Source organism: Sordaria macrospora, chromosome 1 (assembly GCF_033870435.1).
Source record: "Sordaria macrospora chromosome 1, complete sequence".
NCBI lineage: Eukaryota > Fungi > Ascomycota > Sordariomycetes > Sordariales > Sordariaceae > Sordaria > Sordaria macrospora.
Window position 1 is genome coordinate 7,884,361 of NC_089371.1, and position 13,319 is coordinate 7,897,679.

Below are 13,319 nucleotides of genomic sequence, written 5' to 3' on the forward strand. Positions count from 1 at the left end.
ATGATTCTTTTCCGAGAAGGCTTTGTTTTGAGTTTATGACTACCTTGCTTGTGAAAACCCCTTTAGATTCCCATGCATCCATCACTCGTGAAGCCAACTACTATGGTAGAGTTTCTTTTCAAGTTCCCAGTACTACCTTTTGATGTCAACTGAGCCTCGTTTCAGCTTCATCTGTCTGTCTATCTGGAGAGGGATATCAACTTGAACCTGACATCCTGCAAGACCTTTTGCTTGTCACTGTCATCTCATAAAGGTCTGATGTTTCTCCATTTTGTCATCAACATAGCAAGAAATCAGGTTTCTCGATCCGATCTTGTACCTTTGTTGCTTTGAGGGGCACTACTTTTTGTAAAACTGATTCGTAGCTAGATCAAAAATATTCACTTGTGCGCTCAGAGAGAGGAGGAGGAGGAGGAGGAAGGGAAGCAAGACTTAAGCGAATACTTTAGATTGGTGTTTGTCGTCAACACCATAATGTATGCTTAATAGAGTGGTAAAGAACATACAGGTTGATGGTTAATATCTATTAACCCTCCTTCTTAATTCTTGGTTATTTCTTTCCCGCTTACGTTTTAATAGTTCTCTTTAATTTCTAAGTTCTACTTTCTCCCTCCGTCTCTCTTCACTTCTCTCTTCACTCCTCTATCACTTATATTTGATGCTTTTCATTTCATTCCAGTTTTCGTTCAACGTGATTTGTGAATTTGTGTTTAGTATCGACTTCTCCCAGTCGTCTGTCTCTGGATCAGAGACACTTAATGCGCAAAACACAGCTCCCCTCGCTGTTGCAATGGGAAATTCTACCAGCAGCGTACCAGTACCTCTTCAATGCGATGTGGCTAGCTCCCTTCCACAATGTAGGTACCTACGTCATGTCCTGTATTGGTAGATAAAGCTAGAGGCGGGAACGACCGAGCAGTTCGACTGCTGGCTCACTCCTATGTATTTACCCTGTGTCGTTCTTCCTGTGTAGTTCTTCCCTGTGTAGAAGTAGTACCCCCGGCTGCCAGTTGGGGAAGGCATGCTTCGTTGATGCTTTTTCACCTACCTTAGGTAGTTATTTCCTTCAATGGTTTTTGAGTGTTAACTCACCCACAAGGATTCCATATGACGAAAACATATTTTAGACATCTTACCGTCAAAAATATCTACCGCTGAGACATACGATCATTCAAACCCCCCCCCCCCCCCCCCCCCCCCCCCCCCCCCCCCCCCAATTCCTCATCCATTACACGACTTCCACACTTGCAGGAGAGCTATATAGAGTGAGGCAATCACCTGATGATCCTTGCCATGACCCATATGCCTTTGTCCCAGTCTCCGGTCTTCGGGTCCAAGTGGTATCGGACAGCTAAGGTAGCCGATCGTCACCATACCATATGTTTCTGCTTCAACATTCTCAAGAGCCTTAACTAAAGGTAAGCAAGGACTTTGACTTTGAACGCCTCGGCTTCATCGATCTTTTCTGTTTTCGCCAAGACGGAGTGAGTTGTCTCCTGAATATATCCCAATGCTGTACCATACTGGATCTTTGAACTTCAACCGATTCTCCAGATGATGTATGCGTCTCTTCAAGTCAAAAAGTCATTTGTGAGCGGGACCCTCTCGGACTAGACCGTTGCTTTTTTTAAACGGGTAAGTTCTATTTACGCTTTACGATTTCTCCAACCCAACTCAGCCAGCCACGGCGTAGGGATAGTATCAGGGCATGCATGCAGTTTGCTTGAAAGTATACACCATGATGGTGTGCAGCTATGGTTGACCATCACATGAGATCTAGAGGATTTACGAATGTAGACGCAGTAGATCTGGACGCTCTATTACGGGAACAAGTAATTGTCATTTTCAGCCATCAGAGAGCGTGTGTTTTCTCATGTGTTAGATGATTTCTGTGTAGTGAGTTTACAGGTAGTTGCCGTGGTGTTCTCAAACAGTTAGGTAGTATCAATCAACTGTAGAGAGGTGACCCCCACGCATCCCTCTCAGTAGTGTAGACATCGGCGCCACCTCCATCGCCGCACTCAAGCATCACAGCTTTCTCTAACCGAAGCAGCAAACCCGGTTCCTACCTGGGTTTTCTTCAGGGCAATAACATGTGAACAATACAGTGTCTGTCTGCCTTTGGTGAAGCTGAAGGACGTGAGGGGACTAGACATTGTCAAATCCAGGTACAGTGCCCAAAATCGGCGGTGTGTTTACACAGTATGTAGAGGGTATACCGGGACGTGTCTGGCTGGTGGTGGAATAGGGGACCAAGGATGTTTTCCAGGCGCACCCCGACTCGTTATGTGCTGCTTTCAGTTTCGTCAATAAACGATCCCTCACTCTCCAGGGGCAGAGGGCTCCTGCCAGCTCAGCTGCCCGAGGATACGCCGGCTGTTCATAGGGGTAAAAAAAGGAAGATTGCCAAAAAAAAGGGAGTAAAAATGAGCTGAAGGAAATTCTAAACTGTAGTACTAGGGAAGCAAAGCCCTTGATCCTGTCTCTCTGAACCATGCCGCATTAACGACAAAGCAGGTGACACCGACTTGTGTTCAGAAGTCAATGGAGTCGAGGTCTCGCTTGAGCCTCGGAAAAGGGGGATTGCTACTGGCTGACCGCCACCAGAACAACCCAACCCCCCGGTCTCCCAGCAGCCTAGCTTTACCTAATTCCTTGGGCCCCCCCGCCTCCCTACCTGGCTTGCCCTGGGGTCGAAAGGGAAAGGGGACCCAGAGAAGAAAAAGAAGGACGGAGACCCAGAAGGGCAGGAAGGGCAAACCGAAAATAGGAGACGGTCAGGAACAATACACTACATTGTGGAATCGGCAACGCGTATATCGGGTAACGGAGCGAGGCGGAGCAAAGATATGGAGAACAGAATGACTAATGCAATCAATGCTCAAGCAATGGGTGGACGTGTGTGTCTAGCGGGTTGTGTTCCTTCTGTGGTGCTGAATGGCTGGTGCTGCGCTTTCCCTCTCTGTCAGAGTTGCGGTTGCGGTTGCGGACTTGCGGTGGGGAATGAAAGTATTAGTGAAAGTGCCACTAAGTGATGGTAATTTGGCCCGACGCAACATGGCATTTTGGAAATGCGGTTTTTATCACTTATCCAGTTTGAAGGGTTGGTCAGACGGGAGGATTGGATGGTTGTGTCGTGGTGGGATTCACGCACTAATATTATTTGGTAATTGGCATTGGCGGCGCCAATTTAATCTACAAATATCAGATTTGATTATGCAGTTGGTCGTGTGTTGTCGTAGGTCCGAGTGTGGGCTGTTTGTCTTTTTTCTTCTCTTTTCGGCGGTGGTGTGTACGCATACCTAGAATGGTAGCTGTAATGCCTGAAATGTCAATTCAGCTCAACGCCATTCCCCAGCCATAATCTCTGCCCAGGACCGCGCCGTTGCAGTGGCAATTTCCGTCCAAAGGAACCCCCCGTCAGATGAGATCATCTGGTGTTTCATGTTTCGCTCCTCGGCAGTGCAAAGTAACGGTGAGAGGCAACCTTATCTGGATCTATCTTGAACTTGTCAATGTCTAATCTGCCAAAAAGGACGCCGTTGTTGACTGAACTCTCAGCCCATCTTGTCCATAGTGTAAAGTCACGGTCGGAGACGTGTCAAAGCCAAAAGTGAAGGATTGCAGAACAATCTGGGAATATTTTCAGATCTTTCATGCCACTGTGTGCGTTGTGTCGACGAGCTAATGCACACGGGGTGCTGCCAACAGCGTTGACCGTTTTCATTGCATTTCCTTCTTCCTTGGCACATGCAGCAACAACCATGCGACTCTACAAGATCTTTTTCTTTCTTTTTCCCATTTCACTTTTCGGTGGTGAGTAAGATAGTTTGGTTGTGTCCTTGAAATGACCGCTGGACCTTTGTTACAAACATTGAAACTGAGTAGTACAAAACCTTCCGTTACTCCGTTCCCGACGCCGCTTTTCACCATTTGACAGCCTCTCATCTTTCGAAGCGGAGGCATCATTGGTTCCGGCTAAGGGTTGGAGTGGGGTTAAAGCGGTGCGGCAAGAACGAGGGTGCCTGCCCTGCGTAACTGCACAGGGATTAGCGAAAACGGGGTTAGCCACTAAAGCCACATGACGTCATGCGGCGGGGAGTGTAGACGACGTGCCCTTGAAGAAAAAAAAAAAAAAAGACCACGTCCGTTCCTTCTGTAATCATCGTCAACCTCACTGTGGCCTTCCATGACAGTTACCGTAACAGCACCACTCTAACCAGCACGGGTAGCATCCCAGGAGGGGTGATGGGGGCCAAATTAACATCACATCCAATGGAACATCACGACATCTACTTTCCCACACCTTAGTCACCTCAACCCACCTGGGCCTCTTTCACCCTTCTGGGAAGCGCGGTCTGATTCCGTCCCTGGACGGCCTCGATATCCTGGCCAGGCTGCCAGTTGCCAGACGGGGCCCTGCCAACATGTCTCGCACGAGGCTTGCATCTTCAGGTCCCCTTTGGTCCGTTCTGGCTGACATTGGCTGGCCAGGAACCAGATCCGGCTGGTAGGATATGGTGGAGGTCGGCGAACACTGCCACCACGGGAACCTCAACCATCCCCTCCCACTGTGACGAAATCTTGGATACCGCTGGATACGCCCATATACATACACGTACTTGATTGGCCTGCCGTTATCGGTCCTACGCACTTCAACCTCTCACAATTTCACATTTGGCCTTTCCCAAACTTGGGCCCCATACCGAACCTGAACAGGGCGGCATCCAGGGCGCTATGGATTTCCTGAACCGTGACTTAACTGTGCCCTCTGGATACAGTGTCAAAGTCGAAACGGCCTTTGGCTCCCCTGAGTGCATTGGTGTCCATGGGAGAGTGGTTTCCCCCGCGCGATTGTCGGGCAGCAGCACAAAGCCTCAGAAGGACCCTGAAGATCCGTTAGCATACGCCGGTGCCCATGATTGGTTAATCCCATGTTTGCCATGCGCATTGGGTAAGGCATCCAAAACACCACACACCCTTTGAAAGGAACCAGAGGAACCCTTCGGCCAGCTAATATCGTGCCTGCGTGCTTAACTGGCCACCTTAACCACTCTGTGCCGCCGCCGCCGCCGCAACTACCGCGGGAGCCAGGCTCGGTTGCTGACGACCGACGTCATTGGCGGGTCTTAACGACACGATTAGTGTAGAAAAATTGCCGGACACCGACGGGTACGGGTGTTGACAATATTAATGATCTTACTCTCGACCAGCCCAACTGTGACGGTGCGAGTATGTAAGTAGCCAGCCATGTGGCGCCCAACCCGGCCAAACAGCGTCGGTTCTCAGTTACCCAATTACGTATAGTACTGTTACAGTACTATCTCCAGTCTGCGGGTTTTGTGGTCGCTGGTTGCCTGCTAATACCGTCTCCTATACGAGTTTCTGACGGTCGTTTCACCAAGGAGCCACAGCTTCGTCAACAGTTCATCATGCTCGGTGCCGTCTTCTGTTCAGCAAATACATGATGTTGACGACATAGGTCGCAGGTTCCTTCCCAAAACACGGTAATGCGTGCTCCTTCCCCCGTTTTTGACCCGCCTTTCCCAGTGAGCCGAACCTCAAAGCCGTCCAACGTGGAAGGCGTGGATGGTTGCGACTTCCTCCTGGCCCCTCTTGGCTCCTTGCCCCTCTCCTGGCCCCTCCCCCTCGCATCCCAGCCTCGCTCAAACCAAGGAAAGCAAGGAGAGCGGACGGAAGACATGCAACCCAGACTCCAATGTCGAATAGGATTTCTCCCTGCGCCAACTTACCTTGCTTGCCAACAACCCGGGCCCTGAAACCAGCTCATTCTCTTTTCTATCAGCCTGCCAGCTATCAGCCTGTGCTATGCCAACTTGGAGACGCCCGCATGCCGTCACCATATCCAACGCCGTGAGCTTAACGACGTAATGCCTCTCCACTAGGTGCTAAGACATCTGTCCGGTGCCTTGGTGAAGGCATCCCAGACGCTGACCAGAAGAGGTTGAGAGGGTCCATAGACAAAGGAGCCGATCATCACTCGAACCCCTTCAATCCCTTCCTGCCCTTCTCGTTACATGGCACGTGCTAATTCTGTGCTAATTCAAGAGAAAAAAAAGCCAGGAGAAGCCATTACCGAACCTCGCCCGGTTCCTTGAACCTTCTCAGTTCCATTTCCCCAGTTTGGCTCTGTCCATCCCCACTCCGAATCTGTATGCCCGCCGATCACCACCGCTTCCATACTCGACCGTCCAGCTTTCCGCCGGCCGACGCACCGCCTCGGTACGGCTCTTTCGAAAGCACTTGCCCGTCCGGGCAAATGATCAGAATCTCCCCATACACCCCGTCCAGTCAAGCTTTTCTTCACCATCCATCATGGTCTATCGACATGGAATCCCCGCCCTACATGGCCCGTCACATCTGCCTCTTCTCCATCAAAGGAACTGATTTGCACAATCTGAAACGAGGCCATCAAGGTCCTTAAGACTGGGGCTTACCCATAACTTACTCCACCACGGCCCATCACCTGCTGAGAGCTCCTCCCTTGCCTGCACGAGTAAGGACACGCCAGCAACAGGGTCATGCAAGCGCGTCGGGCGCTGGTTGTCGTCCTTGGATGTGTCCTGTGCGGTGCTTCCACGGAGCGGTGCGGTATGCCGCGGACCAAGCGGTCACGGCCATGGGACGGCGGTGTCGGGGTGCTAGTCGTCGGGTGCTTTGAGACAACCCTCCAGGGACTCTCCAGCCCATGTCATCTCATGTCATCTCATGCCATCTCATGTCATTTCCATCTCAAGAATTCAATCTCATCCATCTCTCATGCCATCCCGCTGTCGTCCGCCTCAAGTCCTGGTCGTTCGCTGCCTTTGTCCGGCACGTTGCTGTTAATAAGGCGTTGTCTTGGACAGGTGTCTAAACGAAGCACTTACCGGGTTCATACGTGTTGTTGTGAGATGGATATGCATACCTCATCACACAGAAGCACGCTTCGCTCGTGCACCATCCATCATCCATCCACCCATCCACACTGCGTCCGTATTTCATTTGCAATATGCCTTGCTGTACAGAAACACTCTCACGTGTATCCACCATTACCGTGGGACTGCCCCTTTTTCGCCTCTCCCCCGCTCGTCGGGCAATTCAGCTGGTACCAGATGTTTGTCTCGTTAGAAAGAGATCCATCTCATATGCAAGCACAAACCCCAGAGATCGATGGGCATAGAAGCCAGGCAAATGGAAGCGTGTTGCTTCGTGGACAACCAGGCAATAAGAGACATGTGGCGACGATCACACACATTCTCTCACACCTTGCCTTCCCTCCGCTTTCCCTTTTGAGCACAGCATATACACGGACGGCCCTCTCTTATCTCCTGTATGGGCGGAATATGCATTGATGGAGTTGATGTTTGTGTGTGAAACGTGATCGCGGTTCCTATTTGGGCCAGTCAGCATTCAAAACATGCGTCGATTCGGGCTTGAGTCCGACTCCCTCTCGCACCGTGATCTCCTCACATAGTGCGCCCTGCCTCTGCTGAGCTTGACACTCGTCCTCCACCGAAGACGGGGAATGGGGGGAAAGCACGCAATGCAACCTGCCCTCTCAACGCCCGGATCTTCCGTGTCTGTCTCTCCCTCCTCCCCTCTCCCCTTCCGTCCCCTGTCTCGCATCCAGGTATGCCTGTATGCGTGGAGCTTCTCAACTTGGCTTCGTTGGTTCGGTGGCTTCGGTACCAGATCGAGTAGATGTGCCCGACTCAGCCTCCTTCTTCTCCTCCTTTCTCCATCATCTGGATTCTGTCCTCTTCCCTGTCTGGGTATCCCGATGCCTTCTCCTGAAATTGTTGTGGGCCCCCTATTCCGGTCAATGTAGTTAGCACAAGCCTTGATGTGAATGCCATGCTAAGCTTTATCAAGAAAAGGATTTACACGGCCTTCCCGAACCTTGTTTAATCCTGATAGCTCCGTTGGCTTTATCAGGAAATTGTGAGACTGAAATTGAGATGTTCACGGGAAGAGAGTGGGAAAGCTAGGACCAGCAGTAAGAAAAAAATAAACCTGGGGGCTAGTCTAAGCAGCAACCACTACAATGTGACGTCCGAATTTCTTCCCTCTACCTTGCACGGTCTATCCGTGCCAGCAGTTCAAGTGAGTCAAGCGAGTCAGTCAAAGTTAGGGTAGGACTGAAGGGTTACAATATGGTTAAAAGAAAAGTATGGGGAAAGCAGAACCTAAATGGGCAATTCAAATTTGAAACGGACGGCTATGCTGTTTAGCTGCTTGTAATATCGCTTTAGGTGGAGGCATATTGATTGGACGACAGGATTTGTGTGTGTCTTCGTTATGTGCTTTCATTGGAGGCAGATATTCTTGATGGAAAGACAAGACATGGAGAACTCGAGAAAAGGCAAACTCGCCATCGGGCCATTGAGGAGGATTGTTTTGGGAATACTGACACATTCACCATGGAGGACCTCTTTTGGGAAACATTACTGTGCTTGGTAGTGACAAGTTTGATAGTTGTAGTAGTACATAATTAGGTTTCGCAATGTGTCTGAGCTTAGATGATACATGAATGTTCCTTCCGCTCTTTGTAACATCCTTTTGAAGTCGTCCCATATAGTGGTATCTACCGAGCCTGTTTCCCCTTCCCTCCTTCCGATAGGCCAATCAAATATGTCCAACGATGGGTATTCTTCTTCTTGCCCTGATCAAATGACAATGATGCGATGATAATGGAAAAACCCCTGATTGACCAACCGAAACCGAAAACCATTTCCAACCAAGCCTGTGTGGGTGTATCTCTTTAAACGACAGTAGAGAAAAAGCATTCCCTGATGCAACAAAAAAAATCAAAAAATCTGAAAAGCAATGTCCACCGAAACGCCGGTTCATGAGATCTGTGGTCCCCGTGGAAACGGCGCCCTTTCATTTCGCAACCACCCTTGGATGATGACCCCCTTTGGTATCTTCCCCGTTCTTTCCCCACGCAATCAACGAATGAACCCAAAATCAAACGATTAAAAGATGCTGGCCAGCTCCCCGCGGTTGGCGGTCCATGTGGGGCAGCTTGCTTGTTGTGATCGACAAATCTCGTCTACCTGAAATCCAACGCCGAGCGCCTCTGCTGCCAATGACCGACAGCAGGGAATGATGGAGGGATCGCCTGCTGCCCCTCCTTGTGAGAACGTAAGTCTATGAGATGCGAAGCGGGTACCGCCGACCCCATTCGTGTACTTGGTAGGCGGTAGCGAGCCGCAATTGTTTATGTCGATTTTCGAATCCATTTTTTTCCGGGATCGATGTAGACCGTGGTGTAATATGCCGAGGTTCTCCGGTGCCGATAGTGTTACATGTAGCGAATGTTGAGAATTAAAGTGTGTAGTCTATCGAGGGGCATGATGTAAAGAAAAAAAAGAAGAGTTCCGCGAGATGCATCCGAAAGTTTATTCCGAGTGCTGATCCGCTTCGGAACCAGTCTCAGATGGCGTCTCGCTCTGAGGCTTGTGGACTTTCTTGTGTCTCCTGAGGTTAGAGACAACTGAGAATTGGCGACCGCATCCCTCAACTTCGCAGTGGAAGGCTATGAAAAATGTTAGCAGGCGCCAAACCTCGAACTACGTTATGGAGGAGTCCTTACGCTTTTCACCAGTGTGGCTATACATGTGGGTCTGGAGTGAGCTAGGCCGTGTGAATCGCTTGTCGCAAACCTTGCACTTGTGCTTCTTGGAAGTACTTGTCGACACCTTGGAGCTGAAGGAGCCCATCATAGACTGCGGTGCCGGGGGCTGGCTCGACATCAAGCCTTGAGGGCGAGGAAGTGTCCGGCCCGAGAGCGACTCAATGTCAGAGCCCGCGGTCGAGTAATCGCTGATTGACCCATCAACTGAACTGCCATAGTACCCATAGCTCGCAGAAGAAACGCTAGAACCTGTGGAGTGCGTCTGGGGGAAGCCGTACGAGTCGGTAGAGCCCCTAGCACGGTTTCGCACATCGTAGATATTCCTTGGTGTCTCTTGGCTCATGGTAAGCATGCCTTGGCTAGCCTCAAGCGCATCTTGGAAGCTTCTCCGATCATCAGGTTGAATTCCCCTGGTTGTGCGGGTTAGCATCTGTACGATGTAAAGCATCAAGCGAAAGTGGTACTTACTGCTGTGAGTACCTTCTCGCAGTGTCATCAGCAGCCATGCCAAAGGCACCCCTCATGGTGGCAGGTGGGTAGCCGAGCTCATACTGTGATGTCGAAGGGGGATAGCTGGTGCTAACGGGGGAAGCAGATGTGGTGTAGGCGGAGGTATCATATGCTGTCGATGTGGTTGGGTGGGGCATGCGGTTGAGACCTAGGAGGTGGTCTTGGGGCATAGAGAGCAAGTCCTGCTGCCTATAGACATCCGCCATGGGGGCGCTACCTGCTGGCACAGTTGTGACAGGGCCGGGAGCAGTAGGTTGATGAGGCCACACACTTCCGCTCCTGACATCGTGCTGACGCTTGGGGAGTGCAGCGAGGTTGAGGTGCGGCAAGCCGGCGCTGTCACGGTTGTTGATGTACATGTTCTGGGGAGCGGGCTGCTGGGGAGGAGGCGGGCCTCCAGGACCCGAAGACGAACCCCAAGGGTTGGTGAAGTGTGGCTGGTTGGATTGATAAGACATGTGGTCGTAGTTTAGCGGTGCAAATCGGTGCTGGTTGGCGTCTATGGTCATCATCATTGGGGTTTTGTGTGTGCAACCGAGTGCTGTGTGTGTCCTTCCCAGTCTTGTTGGTGAGGTGGACTGTTGAACTTGACTTGGGGAGGAGAAGAGTTGAAGGTGTTTGTCGAGAGTGCTAAGTATGTATGTAGTTGTTGCTGATCAAACGCAGGATCCTTTTAGTCGGGTCGAATGTCGAGAGAAGATCGGACCACGAGTTGACAAGGAGGGATCAGCGACCTTAAGTGTTCTTGGGGGTCTGGGAAGCTCAGATGGCATGCGAGCAGCCCTGGGAATAATGGGGAGCACCAAACTGCAGGCTAGAGCCAATCGGGTATGCGTCCACTTCAGAGCAGCGAACCCAAAGTCAAGTGAACGGTATTGTCTCCTTGGTCAGCGGGACAGGTGGAGACGGCTTCAGAGCTAGGTATTCTGTGACGACCTCGGGCGAGATTGATCGACGGTGGAATCTCCCGGTCCAAGGGGCCCTAGCAGGGACGTTGAGGAGACAGGGTTCACCCAATGATGCAGGCGAGACAGGGCGGTCTTGTCGTCCGCGGTGCCTCTTGTTGCTACTGTGTAGAAAAGAGGACAGGACAGAGGACAGGGGTTCAGGGCTGACGTTGGTCTACTTGTCTGGCGGCTTGACAGTGCTTGACCAGAGGAACAGGGCCTGCTCTCAGCTCAGTTTGGGACAGGCGGGAGGGCGGAAGAGAGGAAGTGGACAAGATCGGCCCCCTGTGAAGACTTGTATGGATGTTGTAAGGATCTCGTATGGATGTGAAGGGGGAAGATCTGTTGCTGCTCGACAGGAACCGGTGATTACGGTTGCTGGCTTTGTGCCCTGATGTGTCCGGGAAATCGACGGTCAAAGATTTTTCAGGACAGATGATTGCGCGATAGTTGCAGTGGTGTCGGGTGTGAGTGGTCCAAGTGTTTAGAGTGTTGTAGGTTGACTGCGTGTACTTGCGCTAAAGTTCTTGCTCCGTCAGCCTTTGATTTAGTTGGTTTGATGAGATGTCTCGTCTCTATTACTGTGGAAAACGGAGGAAGCCAGTCTGCTGGACAAGGCGGAGGGTTGGCCAAGCTTTAACAGAAGTGAAGTGAGCTTTCCTTCACCCGCCCCAAGGGATGCCGTTTCCCTTGAATGGGAAAGCCCAAACCTGAGTACCTAGCCAGACGGGGCAACCGCAAGCCCACACTCTTGGCCACACACCTGCTCCAGTTCAAGGTTGGGGATGGGTTGGAAGGAAGGAAGGCTCGGTATGGCTGGTACCTGGGTAGATTGTCCTTGTACACAACGGCAAGGGTTGGGGGGCAAGATGGGACTGCCTGGGAGGGGGGAGGGGGAAAGAGGGAGGAAGGAACAGGGGGGTGGCTTTTAAGTGAATGGGGGCAGGCTGGCTCCCACAGGGCAAGGATGCGAAATACTTGGAGAGATGCAAATAGCACTCGCAAAATTGCGTTCAACCTTTTCGGAATTGATTCACACAAGGAGCCGTTTCAACACTCGTGAAGGCTCTTCAGGGTCGGGCAACGGTTGATGATAACAATGCCAAGTGACGGGAGCAAAAGGCTGAAGGCCCCGCGGGTGGTGTGTCGCTTCTGGCAGCCCCCGCTCTTGCTGTCAAAAGATGCTATTGCCGGATATGCGCGGAGGAGGAAACTCTCAAGTTGTTTTTTTTCCTTATATCCATTCATTCTTTCGTTGCTTCCATTGTTCTCGAGATGAATTGGGATTCGGTTGGAGAGTACAGTATGCAACTCGGTAGCAGCAGCACAACGGCCTCCATCTCGCGCTGGGTCCCTGCCGACAAGATGCAGTGCAGCGCTGAGTGCAAAGGTATGTGTGTAGGCATGTGGATATAGGTACTTGGCGGGAGGAGGTTTGTTGTTTTTCTTTTCTGCAGGGTCTGGGAGACGGACTCGGCAGCCGTGATCTGACACTGTGTGGCTGACTCGACATGGACCATACCGTACTGTCGCAGTGTGAATTCATGCTGACCATCCGGACGGGGGCTCCTCGTTACCCTCCTCCACAATCGATCATTGTCAGGATTCTCAGGAACCGGTTGACTGTCTCGCCTTCCAGTTATGTTCTGAATAGGTGATTGGGGGTCGGAATGGAGACACACATGCCCCGGCTAAGGTATCAGCTCACACACAGCGCTCTGACGACGGTGAGATTTGGAAGCAGGATGGACGCTTGACAATTGACGCTCGACGTGGAACGAAGCCGGGATGTACGGGGCGGGAGCAGCCATTCCCACTCGCAGCTTGACAACCTCGACGACCGGATGACGGGATTGCATTTGACGCAAGATTCGTCCCAGCTACACGCACACACGACTCCAAATGCCCGGTCCATGTCTGTGGTTTCAGCATCCTCATCATCATAGCTTTCCAAATCTTCGGGCCTTGCTATCTAGGTACTTGGTTGCTGTGGCCGCCTCTTCTGCCCACCATTTTCAAAATGCCCAAACTTCCCGTCTACACTACTTGTGAGCTTGTGATATGTTTTCTGCCCTGCAGTAATCATGATGCTGTGTGTGATTCTGAACGCCGGGGGCAAATCCCGAGGTGGTGCAAAGTGCTGGTTGTCACCTTCCAGCGGAGTTGTCGTGAACGCCATGTTCTTTGTGCGTGCGTCATTGGTGGCAGTTGTGGGCAGGGTA

At 51.3% G+C, this 13,319-nt stretch overlaps 1 protein-coding gene across 1 annotated transcript; it reads right to left on the reverse strand.

Annotated features, from left to right (window-relative positions):
* Positions 1-8,376: 8,376 nt before the first annotated feature.
* On the reverse strand, positions 8,377-10,858 carry SMAC4_00425 (uncharacterized protein). The gene is made up of 3 exons (XM_003351830.2): positions 10,109-10,858; positions 9,599-10,050; positions 8,377-9,541 (listed from the first exon to the last, which is right to left on the reverse strand). The coding sequence occupies exons 1-3, from the start codon at positions 10,663-10,665 to the stop codon at positions 9,405-9,407; spliced, it is 1,146 nt and encodes a 381-aa protein (XP_003351878.1). The 5' UTR covers positions 10,666-10,858; the 3' UTR covers positions 8,377-9,404.
* Between the last annotated feature and the right edge of the window lie 2,461 nt (positions 10,859-13,319).